This window comes from Dipteris shenzhenensis, chromosome 14 (genome assembly GCF_047967505.1).
Source record: "Dipteris shenzhenensis isolate YYH24624 ecotype China chromosome 14, Dip_SZ_1.0, whole genome shotgun sequence".
Classification (NCBI taxonomy): Eukaryota; Viridiplantae; Streptophyta; class Polypodiopsida; order Gleicheniales; family Dipteridaceae; genus Dipteris; species Dipteris shenzhenensis.
The window spans coordinates 32,360,528-32,376,529 of record NC_141609.1 but is presented as its reverse complement, the minus strand read 5'-3'; the positions used below and the strand labels follow the sequence as shown (position 1 = coordinate 32,376,529).

At 41.2% G+C, this 16,002-nt stretch overlaps 1 protein-coding gene and 1 pseudogene across 1 annotated transcript; both read left to right on the top strand.

The window, feature by feature from the left end:
* The first annotated feature begins 12,705 nt into the window (after positions 1 to 12,705).
* On the top strand, positions 12,706 to 13,780 carry LOC147894492 (pentatricopeptide repeat-containing protein At2g33760-like). The gene is made up of 2 exons (XM_087385323.1): positions 12,706 to 13,627; positions 13,722 to 13,780. Exons 1-2 carry the CDS (start codon positions 12,706 to 12,708, stop codon positions 13,778 to 13,780), a joined length of 981 nt encoding a protein of 326 aa, XP_087241449.1.
* A 9-nt stretch (positions 13,781 to 13,789) lies between these two features.
* LOC147894491 (pentatricopeptide repeat-containing protein At2g13600 pseudogene) lies at positions 13,790 to 15,544 on the top strand (annotated as a pseudogene).
* Positions 15,545 to 16,002: the final 458 nt, after the last annotated feature.

The following is a 16,002-nucleotide window of genomic DNA, read 5'->3' as shown; positions in this document are numbered from 1 at the left end:
CTGCTTATCACACTCATTCCTTGGTATCTCAAATGCTATCATGCCACTCGCACTTAACTACCCAATCTCTGTGTGTCCTTGGTGTGCTTGGTCACATGCCTTGTTCACATTTCGCCTCGAAATGTACTTGGTTCCATGTCCTGGTGGGGAATATTAGATAGAGAAATCTAGATCAAAACGTTATGTCATCCCAACCAATCTTACTTTTGATTTTGAAGTTTCTATAGCTTTTGTAGATTGAGATTCTTTGACCGCACAGCTATTTACTATCAACGATACTCCTAGCAGCCATTCTTCAAATGAACGTGGCCAAGTAGATTTTTGCTTTGGCCTTTTCCAACACATGGGCAAAGGAGGAATGTCCATGGGAACGACATGCTATTATGAGGCAAGTTCATCCTCTAGCAACATTGTCTAAAGATGGGGGATACCTTGGATCACCCTAGGGGATGGACAAGGATGGAGCTCAATGGTGTCCACTACCCCGAAGCTTGAACTTTCTCCTTCCACATTCCATTGATTGGTTGGAGACAAGTTGTGTGGGTCTCTCTAAGCATCTTCAATTGGCATTCTTTCATCAATCTCGATGGGTCTAGTAAAAGTGGAGGGCAATTACACACTTGACATTGCACTTTATAGGAAGCAATAGACTCAATGGTAGTGTTCCGCAACAAGTGCTCCAAATATCTTAGCATATTGGTGTAGTAACCTGGTGGGGTCTCGACATTAGGCTTTGGTATCTCCTATGTTCTTGACACAATATGTTGTTGTTCAAGTGCACACTCTATCCATTGCCTTTGTGCTTGAGCCCATATTACCTCATGAAATTCTTGATGAGCCTTTCCTAAAGTACTATGCCCAAAGGGCTTGCAATAATTAGATTGGCAAAGGCCACTACAACTTGTTGCATTATTTCATATTGCTCTTTTAACATGATATACTTGGTCTAAAAAATGTAGATATCAAGGATCTTGTCCTTTAGCTCAGCTCCCAAATATGGCACTACTAGAGCAACATCCCTAAGTAGAGCATCTCTTATCCCTAGATCCAGATTGCTTAATGGTGTCATCTATGTGTCAACTTCCACAAAACTTGGCTATTCAAAACAAATATGGGTCTCAACCTAGGCAAAAATAATGCTTACAGACTCTGTTCCTTGGGAACCACCCTTATATATGAGCTAATTGTGTGAGGGTGTAGTTGAGCTCTTCTTACACATTAGCGTCCTTTTGTTGTTTGTGACCAATGTGGACCTAGTACATGTGCTTGTTTCACTCTTGGCCTTGGGATTGGGTGTTGGTGCCAACTAGGCTAGAAGGGGTTGGTCATCCGATAGCCTAGGAACCTTGGCTGAACTTTTGGACTTGATCCTCGCCCAAGCCTTCATGCTAAAGAGGATGAACTATATATGTTTCCACTTGGTGAGTTTATCGTGTGGCAATTTCCTATTCTCCTCTTTTAATACTTCCCTACACTTGACTTTTGAATCCAAGGTAGCTACACTTTGTCGAAGTTTCACAATTTTTGTTTGTTGTGAACTTGTTTGGCTCATTCTATGTTTGGTGTAGATCACCTTACGGTTTGTAGACTCTTCCCAAATCTATATAAGTTATGTTGCTCACCTTAGCAACCTTGTTGCTCATATTGATCAAGCAACATTTGACATTCCTTGTGCAATTCTACATACATTTGGTCTTACTCATTCAATTGTGTGAAGCAAAAAGTCTGCATATCTACAGTGAACAGTAGAGAGAACTGCATCTTCAAGAGACTTCATCCATGCTTTCATAAAACTTTATTATGTAACAAGCTAAGGGCACATCTAAAGTTTGTTGGGCCATGTCCTAATAGTTTCTTCCTCCTTGAAAAGGGGCAATGGTCCACTAGTGAGGGTGCCACTAAGAAAGCAAATTCTTTATCTACTTTCTCCTTACCCTTACTTGACTCCACATCCTAATGAACTGGATTGACAAGCTCCTTGGTGCTCGCCCTCTACTATTACGGCTTTGGATATTGCTACTTGGGCGTCTCTCCTTCCTCAATATGCTTGGCAACCTTTTAATTGTCTTCTATGGCTTTATGTTTGCCCTCTTGGACTGGCTTGTGTCTATTCATCTATGAAGCATCACCATTGTGTACATTTGGACTTAGGGTGCATCTAGGCTGGTGTATGTACCTTGTTCCTCTTCTTCCTTGGTCAAATGATTAGTCTTTGTCTTGGAAGAGAGTTTGGCGTTGGCTTTCTCCATCTTCCTAGCTCACCATTTTTCCTGATGCTCCGAGATTCCCCTAGGTGCAATGCTTCTGCACTTAATGTGGGCTCCTTCCTTGGTGTCAATAGTTGTTGGCCATGGGACTTGTCTTGTTGTAAACGGATGTTGGATCATATAAAGATGACTTTGAAGCTTGGAACTTGCTTTATCTTTATTAGAGCAATAGCCTACAATTGAGATCCAAAAAACCACTCTATTGATTGTTTGTCCTCCCAAGCAACAATGGTGCAAGATACGTATGTCCTTGGCACTATTCCTATGCTCTTTTTTAAACCAATATACTCCAACAAAAATTTGAAGTAATCTACATTCATACTGATGGTATATCCCTGACTAGGCTTGAACCCAAAAACTATTTTGATGAAAGCATGATCGATCTGCATCCTCTCCCATTGTCTAGCAAGGTATGGTCTTGAGGTGAATAATATGCTATAAGTTCATTTGCAACTTCCAAAATCCATGTCTTATTTCATGGGAGAGTGACAAAAGCGTCCAATTTGTTTCACTTCCAAAAACTATTGCGATGTATTGCTAGGGCTAATGGGATGATGGAGTTGTAGTTTGCTCATGCGTTCACAAGCAAACTACATCATTGAAGATGGTGAAGGAGAGTGTGTATCAAACAAGTGCTTGAGGTAGGAGAAGAAGAGTGTGACGGTGTAGACATTGTTATAAGGGTAGAGAGTTGATAGCAAGTGAGGAAGTAGGAAGCAAATAGTTTGGGGAGGTAGAAGGCAGGATGTGGTAGTATGGAAGAGGTCGTGGAGGTGGTAATCATAGATTTTCATGCATACTCATGCATGCAATAATATTCTATGGTACACCAAGTGTTCTTGGTGAAAGCATTAGCCATTAATGCAACTTTACTTCCATTAAGACATGAGTATTTGCTAACTTTGATTTGATGGCTATTTCCTTATGTGGCTCTACTACATGTAACTACGCTTGTCCTTTGGCCACTTGGCTACCTCCCCTAAGTGAACTTTAATTACCTTGACTTTAGATTGGTGTATCCAAGTATCTTCTTCCACCTTTACCTAGATTTTATAGGGTTTTACCTTGCTTCCATTGATAGTGATAGGGATTACATGGCCTTATAAGTCTTTGAGCTCTATTGTCCCCTTTCTAATGCACTTTGCTCAATCTGTATGGCCCGCCCAATCTAGCCAATTTTCACATTTGTATTTAATGGTCTTGGCTCGGTATCATCATATAACATGTGCATTCCTTCCCTCAGATAATTCTATTCTATGTGCTGGTCATGCTAGGATTTTTGGCATTAGTGAACTACTTGTAAACACGAAGTAGCTCCAATTCAGACCTCATCCAAGTCTACTAATTGATGCAATCGCCTATCTAGAGGGGTTTCACCTAAAATATATGTAAGCTACCACATGAGTTCAAATGAAGGGGGTTCTAAATTCAATATTTAAGATACATTTACAAGTTTACATATATAAAAGGGCATTTTTAATCAAACTAAAAAAAAACCCATATGTTTATAAATGTAAAGGACAAATGTAAAGGACAAATCCCATAAATGTAAAGGACAAATATGCAACAAACAATGACATTTATATGTCCCACCTATACATTTACTAAATCATTTTGCATAGTGTCATCCTTGCTATGCAACATCACCCACATCTAAGTAAGCTTCTCATGCCTTCAATCTAGTGCTTAGTGCAAATAGAGCCCCATCTACATATATTTATATTAAAATGTGTATACATATACATATATATGTATATTGTGTGTGTGTGTGTGTACATATATGTGAATTCTACGCACTTACCTATTGTATTTTATTAGACCATCTCCTCTATCTTACGAGAAATCCAATTGATATACAAAACCCAACCACTAGCCTGCTTTTGTTTGCAATGTCTCCTTACTCAAAGATTCTTGGTTGAAGAAGAGGACTGGGCAAGTTATCCTTTTCTTCCATGCTCATGAATGCACTCATCTTCTACTAGCATTGGTTCTTATTGACGTGTCTAGATGTTCTAGTGTCATTGGCGCACAAGGTTGAATGATGGTCCTAAAGAGATCTCTTCCAAAGTTTGGTTCTTCTCTGAAAAATGCAAACCCGATGTCAAATAGATCTTGTAGGGCACTAGTGTCCCACTACACATCAAGATTTAAAATCTAAGAGGTAGGTGTTGATTAGTGTCATTGGTATTCATATGACCCCGAGAAGGAGGAGCCCTTTCGTTAATGATCTTTTCATTCAAGAGGTCTTGAAAATTGGAATTTGTGATTTCAAATTTGAAGACACAAAGGCCTGATTGCAATTTTGGAAGATGATAATGTCAAGGTTTCTAAGGGCACAATTTTATGGCTTCATGGAAAATTATGATTGGTGCAAGAAAGATCTTGCATTTTTTGCTGGATAAAAGCACATGCATGTGCATGTGTTATGCCTTCACATCAAGAAGAGCATATTATGCCACAACTGGGGGCCTACATCCACTTAAGTGAACATAGGACCTGCATAAGAGCTTTGTGGGGAAAACTAGCATTTTCCCTATAAGGAGACGCTATGCGCCCTACTACAAAAAGCGAGAAAAAATGCCCCAAAGAAGTGCTACACCGTCCACTTTCAAAGTGGTACAATCAAATTTAGAGATCTTACCTTATTAGACACGTCTAGCATATTTCTTCACCATGGGCGGGGTCAATAAAACTAGTCCCATCTAGTTCACCACCATGAGATTTGACAGTTACTCGTACTTGTTCAACATTGTATTCTAATTCAGCCCATCACAAAGGATGGTGAGGAGCCAACCTTAGAAACTTGGCTTGCTTGTTGCGATACAAGGATAGACCATTGGGGTCAATGGATTTTTATAGCAAGAGACCATGGCTTTGTTCCAAATGTAAATCTGTCAAAGGCTACCACATCAAGCACGAAGGCTAAAGGAGGAGGCATAGAAAAATTTCTTTATGTGATGCCTTTGCATTAAAATTGTACTTCAAAAAATGCAAAGTACAATGAATATCTTTTAGGAAATAATGTTTGCTTAGGTACCACCTTAAAAAGGCTCCAAGAGTGATTCATGAGACTTAGATATTTGCCTACACCACCAAGGCAAAATGTTGGTGGATGGGTGGATACTATATTTGATGAATATAGATTGACATCAAATACAACCACTAAGGTTAATAACAATGAGAGGATTTTGAGGTGTGGAAAAAGTGCATAAGACCCCCACATCATAAATGAAAGGGATAGCCTCTGCCTTCAGTGTGTGTGTATGTCTGTAATAAACCCATATGGTGAGAGCAAAGAGAAGACTAGACAAAATGGGAATCTTATTGGGGTGCAGTATTGCAAAGAGATCATGGTTGATGATGAAACCTAGGCAATACAACATACAAAACCACAAAGCATGGATACATGCTTTAGTTTCATGAAGTTCATGGTTTGGTATGGAGTCTTAATAAATGATACAAGAAGGGAATATTTGGTTAGTCTCCTAGCTCTATGATTGAACTATAGAGGCGAGCTTATCAAAATGGCATTTATTTTGGCTTTGCAAATATGATGTGTCACATATGCAAAATATAGATATTTTGAGGGTTCACAAGACACGGTGTAAATTTTACAGTGGCTATGAAATGTTCTCGTGTTCAAGCTAGCTTTGCATTTGAGGATGATGTGAATGATGTGGGCTTATTTCATAGCACAATTCGTGTTTCAATTATTGGTGTAGGAGATGAGATGATGCTTGCAAATTTTTAAAAAAAAAACTTATGCATTGATTTCTATCTTTAAGCTATAGATGTTCTTTTATCATAAATTAGTCAAGCAATACTTGGCATCCAGCCTTCAAATTTGAAGAGATTTTTAATCATTACATGAAATTCGACATATTTGAATTATTTAATTTAGAGCTTCCAATAAATTGTCAAACATATCTTTTAAAATGTGTTTACTATTTGCATCCAACTGTAACTTTAACGTTGCCATTCAATTGTGAAGCTCAATTTTAAGCAATGTGTTTACTGCTACCATTGTTGATAGATGGTAATATTTTACAACTTATTACTAATTTCATTACTTATGCCATGTGATTTCTCAAGACAAGGTAGCCTCTATCATGATAGTTTACCATAAGGCATGATTTGCAATCAACCATCCTCTTAAAAGTTATAAATTCATTTCTAGTTGATGTAAGTAGTTGTCTATGTTAGAGATCATTGCCTCACATGTGAGCCCACATATGAGGAGGAAAATGGGGTAGGTGATAGATTACATTCAGTCTTCTTACCATAGCTGAATGATGAAGTCATTTTTTGCCTTCTCATCCAAGTTAAAGTACAACGAGGTATTTGGCTTTCTCACCAAAAGTCGAATGATGAAGGCATATTCATCCTTATCAAAGAAGCCAAATTATTTGGATGACAACTAAACTAGATTGGGTTTTAGTAGAGCATGAGTTCTAAGTTGGTGGACGTGGATAAGAGATAACCTTGCTAACATCCTAAAGATGAATAAGGAGTGATTTGAGAATAACGTCCTTACACGTTATCTAGATTGGGTTTTAGCAGAGCATGAGTTCTAAGTTGGTGGACTTGGATAAGAGGTAACCTTGCTAACATCCTAAAGACTAATAAGGAGTGATTTGAGAATGATTATCCAGCTATGGGGAAAACCTTTTGTTGAGCTTTTTTTAAAGGCTCCAAATTTGTGTGAGTTTTTCCAAGCAAACACTATAATGCCAAAAAATTACTTGAGTACTTCTAGGATTTTCTTATTCATCTAGGTTTTGCGTTGAGAAAATCTGGTTGGAGTTGTGGATTACAAACTAACAAAATACTAATCAACAACTTTTAAACCCAAACATATAAATCCAACAAAATTTTGTGAGCTTTTTCAACCATAAGTTAACAACAAACAGATCATATTAAGAAAATTTTGATGCCAAGAAATCTCTCAAGTATTTTCACATTTTTCTAATGACTTCCAAGTTTCTCTAAGAAAATGTGATACGGCTTGATTAAGTATAACAAAATATCAACTAGTCTATTTGGGTGAGCTTTTTCAACCAAAATATATAAAGTTTTACAACTTGTCTTTGATACCCCCATTCTACCACACCGTAAGTTTATTCATAATATATTATACAACTATGATGCCAAGAATTTGGTACTTCCATAGAGCAACTTGTGCACCTCAAAAGTGTTGGTTGGTCTAAGCATATCTTTGAGTCTTATGCAACCCAAAAACACGTAGGAACACATCATACAAATGCTTGCAAGCTCTGTATGGTTTTTTTGTGAGCTATGTATGCTTTTTAGGGTAGCTACACATTGGCTCCATTCTAACGTGCACATCATAGCTACCTCGATACTCATAATTTGAAACACACAATGTTTGTTGCATTGATTATGGGGGTCCAACTCTCGCACCTCCTAGCTACGCAACCTCTAGAGCCTAGCAAAAGATGCCAGGAGCATCTTCACAAGTCTTAATATCCAAGGGCCTCTCAATTACATATTTGTATATGGGACTAACCTTCCATATTTGTATATAGGAGTAAGCCCCCCATAATCCATGTGTCGCAAGCGCACAAGGCGTATTACCCTCCCCCCTCCAAATTTGATTGTCTCACAAAGGTGTTTAGCACATAATCGAACACCCCCCCAATGGGCCAAGCACCAAGTTCATGGTTTGACCACCCACATAGCTGTCACCTACATAAGGCAAAAATTTGACCACCCACATAGGGCTAGATCAGTAAATCAATGGGACCACCCACATAAGGCAAGGTTGCCAAAAAGTAAACGAGACCAGCCACATAGGACAGGTCGCCCAAAAACCAATTCCATCTTTTTTTTGCAACACCTACTCTAAATAGCCACCATGAATCAAAGCAGATGTGGGTCGAGGGCAGGACGCCACATCTTGCATATGCACACAGTCTCTTTCTGTCCACAACAATCATCGCCAATCCACAACAATCTAGTCCATAGGTTGCCAATCTACTCACCTAGAAAGCACTGAGTACGGGGTGTCCCACTCTCCCACCTCCTAGCAACGCAGCCTCCAGAGCCTTCCAAAAGATACTCTGGAGGGTCTTCGCAAATATTAAGTGCCCTTGACTAGTCTAACATAGTTTTCAAATGATCCTTTGTGGGTTTCTTGCCATTAGTTTTCAAATGATCCTTCGAGGATTTCTTGCCACCATTAGTAGAATGTTGTCACTTTACTCTGATTGTGTCTTTCCTTTTTGTTAACATTCATATCTTCTCTTAATTGTATTCTCATGTTAAAGTAGCTATCTTGAAACATATACTTCCTTATAGGTGTCACTGGCTTTTGATGCATGTGTGTTGACATGTCTTCTTTAGTTGTACTCTATAGCACACCTTCGGTTGGTACTGGTGTGGATGTTTTTTGTTATTCCTTGTTCTTTTCTTGCTGAAATTCTCCTTTGGCTCTGCGTAGTGTTTGATTGATGCTAGTACTTGTGCTTTGATTGTTTATTGTCTTTGCCATGTTGACTCTTTGTCTTTGCTACTTGTGAACACCTCTATGCTCTTCTTGTTCATGTTTGATCATGGTTTTGTATTTGGTCAATGCATAGCTTTGCAATTTTAATGTTTGATGTCTTTCTTATTTTTGGATTCTTGCAAGTTGTTGTTGACATTTTTAATGCTTTGTTTGACACTCATGTTATCTGAATTGATGATCTTTGTGCTAACATGTTGATTGTACCAATTATTTATGTCACTTTGCCTTTTTTAATTTATTTGCTTCTGCTTTCACCATTTTGGTTGCTTACATTTGTTTATGTCACTTCGCCATTTAAATTGTTTTGCTTTTGCTTTTACCATTTTGCTTGCTTCAATTTATTGATGGCGTAATCATCTGATGCTTACAAGTTGTTGGGTTGATTATTTGAATTTCTTGCTAACATGGTGGATGTCCTTGTGACAATATGCACCTCAAACTTTGTTTTATTGCTTGTTGGAATATGCTTTTGCATTTTTCATTGCATGCTATTGAAGCCAAATTTGTGTTTTGATGATTAGTTGATGGTGTGCCGATTGGAGGTGTATAAGTAGCTAGTCTTCAACTTACTCATTGAGTCCTAAGTTTGATGGTGCAAGGAACAACATTGAGAGGCAATTCTAGTTTTAAAAAATATGGGCATTGGGGCGGTGAAGAAAGCACTTCTACGATCGTAGCCCGGTTGCAGTATCCGATCTGCAGATGATTGTAGTGAGTGATTGCCTAAGTACTCTATATATGGAATTTTAAAGATGGCGATTGCAAGATGTTGACCAATGTGTCATCAAGGACAGATTAGAGTGTGGTGATTGGCTATGTGATACATGGCACAACCGCAATGATGAACTTGATACAGGCTATGGCATGGATGTCATGGCGCGACAATGTGGATGTGTGGCATGCACAAATGTGAGTGCACACAATCTGTGAAGTGTCAATGCATGTTTTCCCAATTCATTCGAGCAAGGCAGTGACATGGAGTACTCTAATTCCCATTACCATTGAAAGTTGAAGGTTGGTGCCCGCCAAAGCCATAAAGTTCCAAATACCAAAACAAGTACTTTCCAATTTTCGAGTTTACAATTACCCTTGGTGAGGAGCCTTATTGGTTATGGGAGTGACTCTTGTTGTTGGTGTCTTGAGTTCAATCCCCAGGATCGACGTATGATAACCCCTTGAGGGCCCTGCGTTCTGGCCTCACATTAAAAGAATTCTTCTTTTTCTTCTTCTTCTTAGGCGCCTTTCATACCCGTCCAGACGAATGTGTCCAACTGGACGTGTGAAATCCATGTCTATAGATAATTCGCTAGAGAGAAACCTTACCTCATCCGGACGATGAATTCTCATCCGGTGGTGATAGCTAATCCATAGCGCAGTCACAAAGAAAATGTTAGCCACTTACCTTGTGTAAAAACGAAAATCAAATCCCCATTGGGACTTGTGTGTAAACTCTCCCAATCAACCGTTCGAACGAGTATGAAACTGGCCTCAAACTGGCAATTTTCATGCCCACCAAGCGTCTTCTTCAGGGCAAGCTGCCACTTGGACAAATATGGACAGGCAAGACCCCCTACCTAAGCATATGGGCAGGCACTTTCTTAACGAACAAAAATTTATCGTTAGTGCAGCTGGTGGGGCTTGAGCTTGACACTTCGTGTGGCAAAAGCCTTATTGTTGGGTGCGTTTGGCATGTATTGACCCAGAGGCCTATCCAGATGGCATAGGGGATGTTTAAGGGGAAATCGCTAGATTGATGGAGGGAGTTATGCTAATTTCAAAAAAATGTTTAGAGAAGAGTTCCTCGAACCCGAGCATGAGTTTGATCTCCTCGCGAAGTTCATACACATGAATATAGGTATAAGGCCATTCAAACACTAATTGCAGTGGTGGGTGGGGATCATTACACACAACCCAAGCCCTTACACAAACTATATGGCAAGGTATTATACATTCAAGCCCCACCAACCTTGATGCAATAAATGCCTTCAACTATGTAAAACCCCCAACCATGCTCTTGGGTAGAGGACCTTGGTTGCCCAACTTTGTCCACCCTCCTTTTTGGCCTACCCTTTGGGTAGCCTTGGCAATTGTTTTCATTTTGTAAAGCAGAAATTCAAAATTTTTAGGATTAATTTGCTTTTGAAATAGGTGTGATGCTTTGATTGGCGTCAAGTGGGAGTTAAGTGCACTAATGGCTTTGAGAGACAAGCTTGGCAGTGAGCATTCGAGACGTAGGGCTCCCTCGTTTTTTAAATCATTCCTAAGCTCTCTCCATTCACTACCTCCTTTGTTTTACATTTTGGGAAGGCCTTATGAATGAAACAAGATGAATGATATGTATCATTCAATAGGCCTGCTCGAGAGGAGGAAGAAAGAGAGAGAAAGGAAGAGAGAGAGAGAGAGAGAGAGAGAGAGAGAGAGAGAGAGAGAGAGAGAGAGAGAGAGAGAGAGAGAGAGAGAGGGGTGATGCTTTGATTGGCGTCAAGTGGGAGTTAAGTGCAGTAATGGCTTTGAGAGACAAGCTTGGCAGTGAGCATTCGAGACGTAGGGCTCCCTCGTTTTTTAAATCATTCCTAAGCTCTCTCCATTCACTACCTCCTTTGTTTTACATTTTGGGAAGGCCTTATGAATGAAACAAGATGAATGATATGTATCATTCAATAGGCCTGCTCGAGAGGAGGAAGAAAAAGAGAGAAAGGAAGAGAGAGAGAGAGAGAGAGAGAGAGAGAGAGAAAGGGGGGCTGAAAATGTGGAGGATTTCTAGATGAAAAAATAGCAAGTGGATCGTAAAATTAATCTAAATTTTTTGAAAATCGAAAAGGGCCATTTTGTCTTTGTAGCGCCCTCGCCTCCACTAAGGGCCTTAACACATGGATGGGGCTAGCATGGGTTTAGGATGGGAATATTTTTGTCATCATTACTCCCATCCTACACCAAGTGGTCTAGGATGGATTTAGAATGGGAGTAGCCACTTTTTCTCCCAGGATAAGATGGATTTAGAATGGGAGTAGCCACTTTTTCTCCCATCTTGGACCATGGCCTCTAGACCCTAGCAGCCAAAATGGGTTCCCCTTTTCTAAGGATTTAAAAACATGGAAGGATGACATGTGTCCTTGTCCCCACAAGGTCCCCACCTCTTAAACACATGAAATGATGCCATGTGTCCTCTTCCTCCTAAACCCATCCCTAGTTCTTTTTTTGTTAGCACATGGTGGGATGGGAATAGGATAGAAATATGCATGGGACCACTTGGGACCACCTTTTCCCATTCCCATCCTATTTCTTCCCATGTGCTAAGCCCCTGAGGCCTAGTGGGCTGGCCAAAAAGCCATTCATTTATTTCACTTGTTTGGTGGATTCAATAATTTATTTCAATGTGGCACCTGTAACAAAGGCTTGGGGCGGGGGCTGGAGTGTGTAAAGGTCCTCAATCTACGTCTTTCTTGCAGCGTGAATCCAATCAAATGGAAAAGTGGAAAGTACTTGTTTTGGTTGATTGTGTCCTGTTGAACTTGCTGGATTGAATCCAATCGAATGGCATTTCATTCGATCAACGAGTAATTTCATTCGATCAACTTGTGGCCTTGAATCCAATCGAATGGCATTTCATTCATACAACCAGAAATTTCATCACGAAGTCGTATTCGCACCCCAAAAGATTTGGATTGGGACTTGTTCATCTGCTGCTGCTGGCAATCCTACTAAGATAGTCCATGACAGGGGAAAGTTTCAGTCCGCTATCGCTTCTGATTCGAGCCAAATTTATGCTGTAGACAGTGGCATCGATAGAGCTAACACCATTGGCATCTCAAAGTGCAAATTCCATTCCCAGAAACCTCGGGATGCTTGAAGGAGCTCGCCTCTACCAGTATGGCGTCAAACTAGGAATACTCGCAGTAAACTAGGAATGCCATGCTGCTGAGGAGCACATGCCGGGTAAATTCATTCAAACCTGAGCATACAGGCAAGGTGACCGCGTATCTACCTTCGCATTCTTTGTCTTTGGCGGCAATTCCACTGCTAAACGAATGCCAAAAGTGCGAAACGAGGAAGTTACTTGATGGAGGGCCTTGGGAGGAGAAGCAGAAACAAACGCTATTGCACAGGGTGCCACAGAAGAGACCGGCATCTGCTATGGAAGACACATATTCTAAGTATTCACATGAACCTTCCGTCGATTTTGCTTCCCTCTTGCGGCTATACGGGAATACAAATGCTTTGCTGGATGGTCAGCGTCTCCATCAGCATATTATTTACAGAGGACTTGAGCAAGACATATTTATAAGGAGCCTTCTCATTCAGATGTATGGCAGATGTGGACTGTTGGACGATGCGATGGTCTTGTTTAGTAACATGCGTCGGCGGAATGTGTTTACGTGGAATTTCATAATCACGGCATGTGCCCAGCAAGGGCGCGGTGACGAGGCCCTTCAACTCTTGGAACGAATGCAGCACGAGGGGATACTGCCTGATAAGGTCACCTCGGTCATGATTCTCTCTGCATGTGCCAGCCAAAACTCCCTCGTTGAAGGTAAACGGATGCATGCCCGCATTGTGGACAGTGGATTTGAGGTGGATGTCATTGTAGGAACTGCTCTTGTCCACATGTATGGTAAGTGTGGCAGCCTGATAGACGCAGAGAGGGTGTTCTACAAACTGCCGGAGCGAAACGTGGTGTCGTGGACTGCTATGATTGGTTTGTATGCTGAGGATGGTTTGGGCAAGGAAGCTCTACGACTTTTTTATGAAATGCAGCAGGATGGAATAATTCCAGATAAGATAACTTTTGTAAGCACTCTTTCTGCGTTTGCCAGCCAGTCAGCCCTAACTGAAGGCAAGCTTTTGCATAGCAATGTCTGTGACAATGGATTTGAGTGGGACGTTTTTGTGGGCACTGCCCTGGTCAACATGTATGGCAAGTGTGGCAGTGTGGAGGATGCATGGACGATTTTTGACAAAATGCCTGAACGGAATCTTGTCTCATTGAATGCCATGATGGCAGTTTACAGCCAACATGGGTGCAGCAAGCAGGCGTTGGACCTCTTTCAGCGAATGCAGAAGGAAGGAATTGTGCCAGACAAAGTCACCTTTGTCAGCATTCTGGATGCATGTGGCACCATATATGAAGGTGAGAGGATGCATACACGCATTACTGCTAGTGGATTTGAACTAGAAAATGCGGTAATGAATGCACTAGTCAATATGTATGGCAAACAGGGCAGTCTGGTGGATGCACGAAAACTATTCAACAAAATGCCAAAGCGGGATTTGGTAGTATGGACTGCAATGATTGCACTGTTTACACAACATGGACAAGGCAAGGAGGCCCTTGAGCTTTTCAACCAGATGAAGGGAGAAGGAGTGATGCCAGATAAAGTTACACTTGTCAGTGTACTTGCTGCATGTGCCAGTGAGGCTGCAATGTTTGAAGGGATGCAGATACACAGCCATATTGTTGAAAGTGGCATTGAGTCAGAGGTAGTTGTTGGGACTGCTCTTATTAGCATGTATGGGAACTGTGGCAGCTTACAGATTGCTCAGAAGATTTTTGATGACATGCCTGAGAGGGATTCAATTTCATGGAATGCAATGATTGCAATCTTTTCTGAGAATGGTCAGGACAGTGAGGCCTTGCAGCTGTTAAGTCAAATGCAGCATGGAGGCATAATGCCAAATAAGTTCACTTTTGTCAGTGTGCTTGCTGCATATGCCAGCTATGCAGCCCTGGTTGAGGGTAGATGGATGCATGGATTCATCTTGGACCATGGATTTGAGGCCGATGTTGAAGTTGGGAACGCACTTCTCAACATGTATGGCAAGTGTGGCATCCTAATGGATGCATGGCGAACCTTTGAAAAAATGCCTGAGCGGAACCTTTTCTCCTGGAATGCCATGCTTACAGTTTATGCCCAGCATGGGCATGGTAAGAAAGCTCTGCAACTTTTTGATGATATGCTAGGAGGAGGAGTGCTGCCTGACAAGGCCACATTTGTCAGTATTCTTACTGGATGTAGTCATGCTGGTCTGCTTAATGAGGGCGGTCATTATTTTGCTTCTATGAACCTACATTATGGCCTCTCACCATGCGTGGATCATTATGATTGTATGGTTGACCTAATTGGTAGGACAGGGAAGTTGGATATGGCGGAGGAATTGATCAACATCATGCCGTTTCAGCCCACAGTAGTTTCATTCATGGCACTGCTGGGTGGCTGCAAATGTCAGACCGACGTTCTGCGAGGAGAGAGCGCTCTTACGTACATGTTGGAATTGGAGCCGGAGAATCCTGCTCCATATGTTATTCTATCAAGTATTTATGCTGCAGTTGGCAGGGAAGATGCTGCAGCAAAGTTGATGAGTACAGTGATCTAACTCTGCATCATTTGCATTCAAGGGAATCACCTTTACATGCAAGAAATTGCAGACAAAAGACATGGGATGTCCTGTACTCAATGGTAAGTTTGTGAAGAACATACGCTTGCAGATTGTTCTGTAAAAGCAAAGTTTTGGCAATTCTTACTGCATTTAGCCATGCTTGTTTGCTTGACGTGTGGCCGCCGCCGCTATTTTACTCTCATGAATGCAGATCATGGCATCTCCGCAGGATGCAGCAGGATGAGGTGTAATGGATCAGAGCATTCCATCAAGTCGTGTTGGGCCCTCTACTAGACTGATGTTAAATGAGGGAACACATTGCAAAGACCAGGAAATCCTAGGCTGAGTCATGAAGTAAGAGGTCTGTAAAAATTTCAAAGTGGCCACCCATGAGTTGGTGCTTCCAGGTGCGCACACAATGCACCAAAACTGTCATCTCTTTCTTGTGGGTCAGGGTATCGGGTCCCCCAATCCATTAAGGAGCTTCCAGCTGTCATATGCCACTGGATGACCGGACTGCACCAAGACACCGCCAATTGCCACAGTTGGAGCATCTGTATGCACCTGAAGTGACAGTCAAAGTCTCGTAGAGAGGACTGATTCCAACCTAGCTTATTAAAATCCTTGTCACAGGTGTCCATTGCCAGGGCTGTGTGCTGCAGGAAAGGTTCGTGAGTGGGGCTGTTTTTTCTAAGTGCATGTCGATAAAGGTCCTGTGTTGCTCTTCATTTCATGGACTGATCATGGAGTTGGCCAGTCCACTATCACCTTGACCATGCCTCATCCATCCATAACTTCCCCTCACTCACCTTGAACCCAAGAAAATATACCATC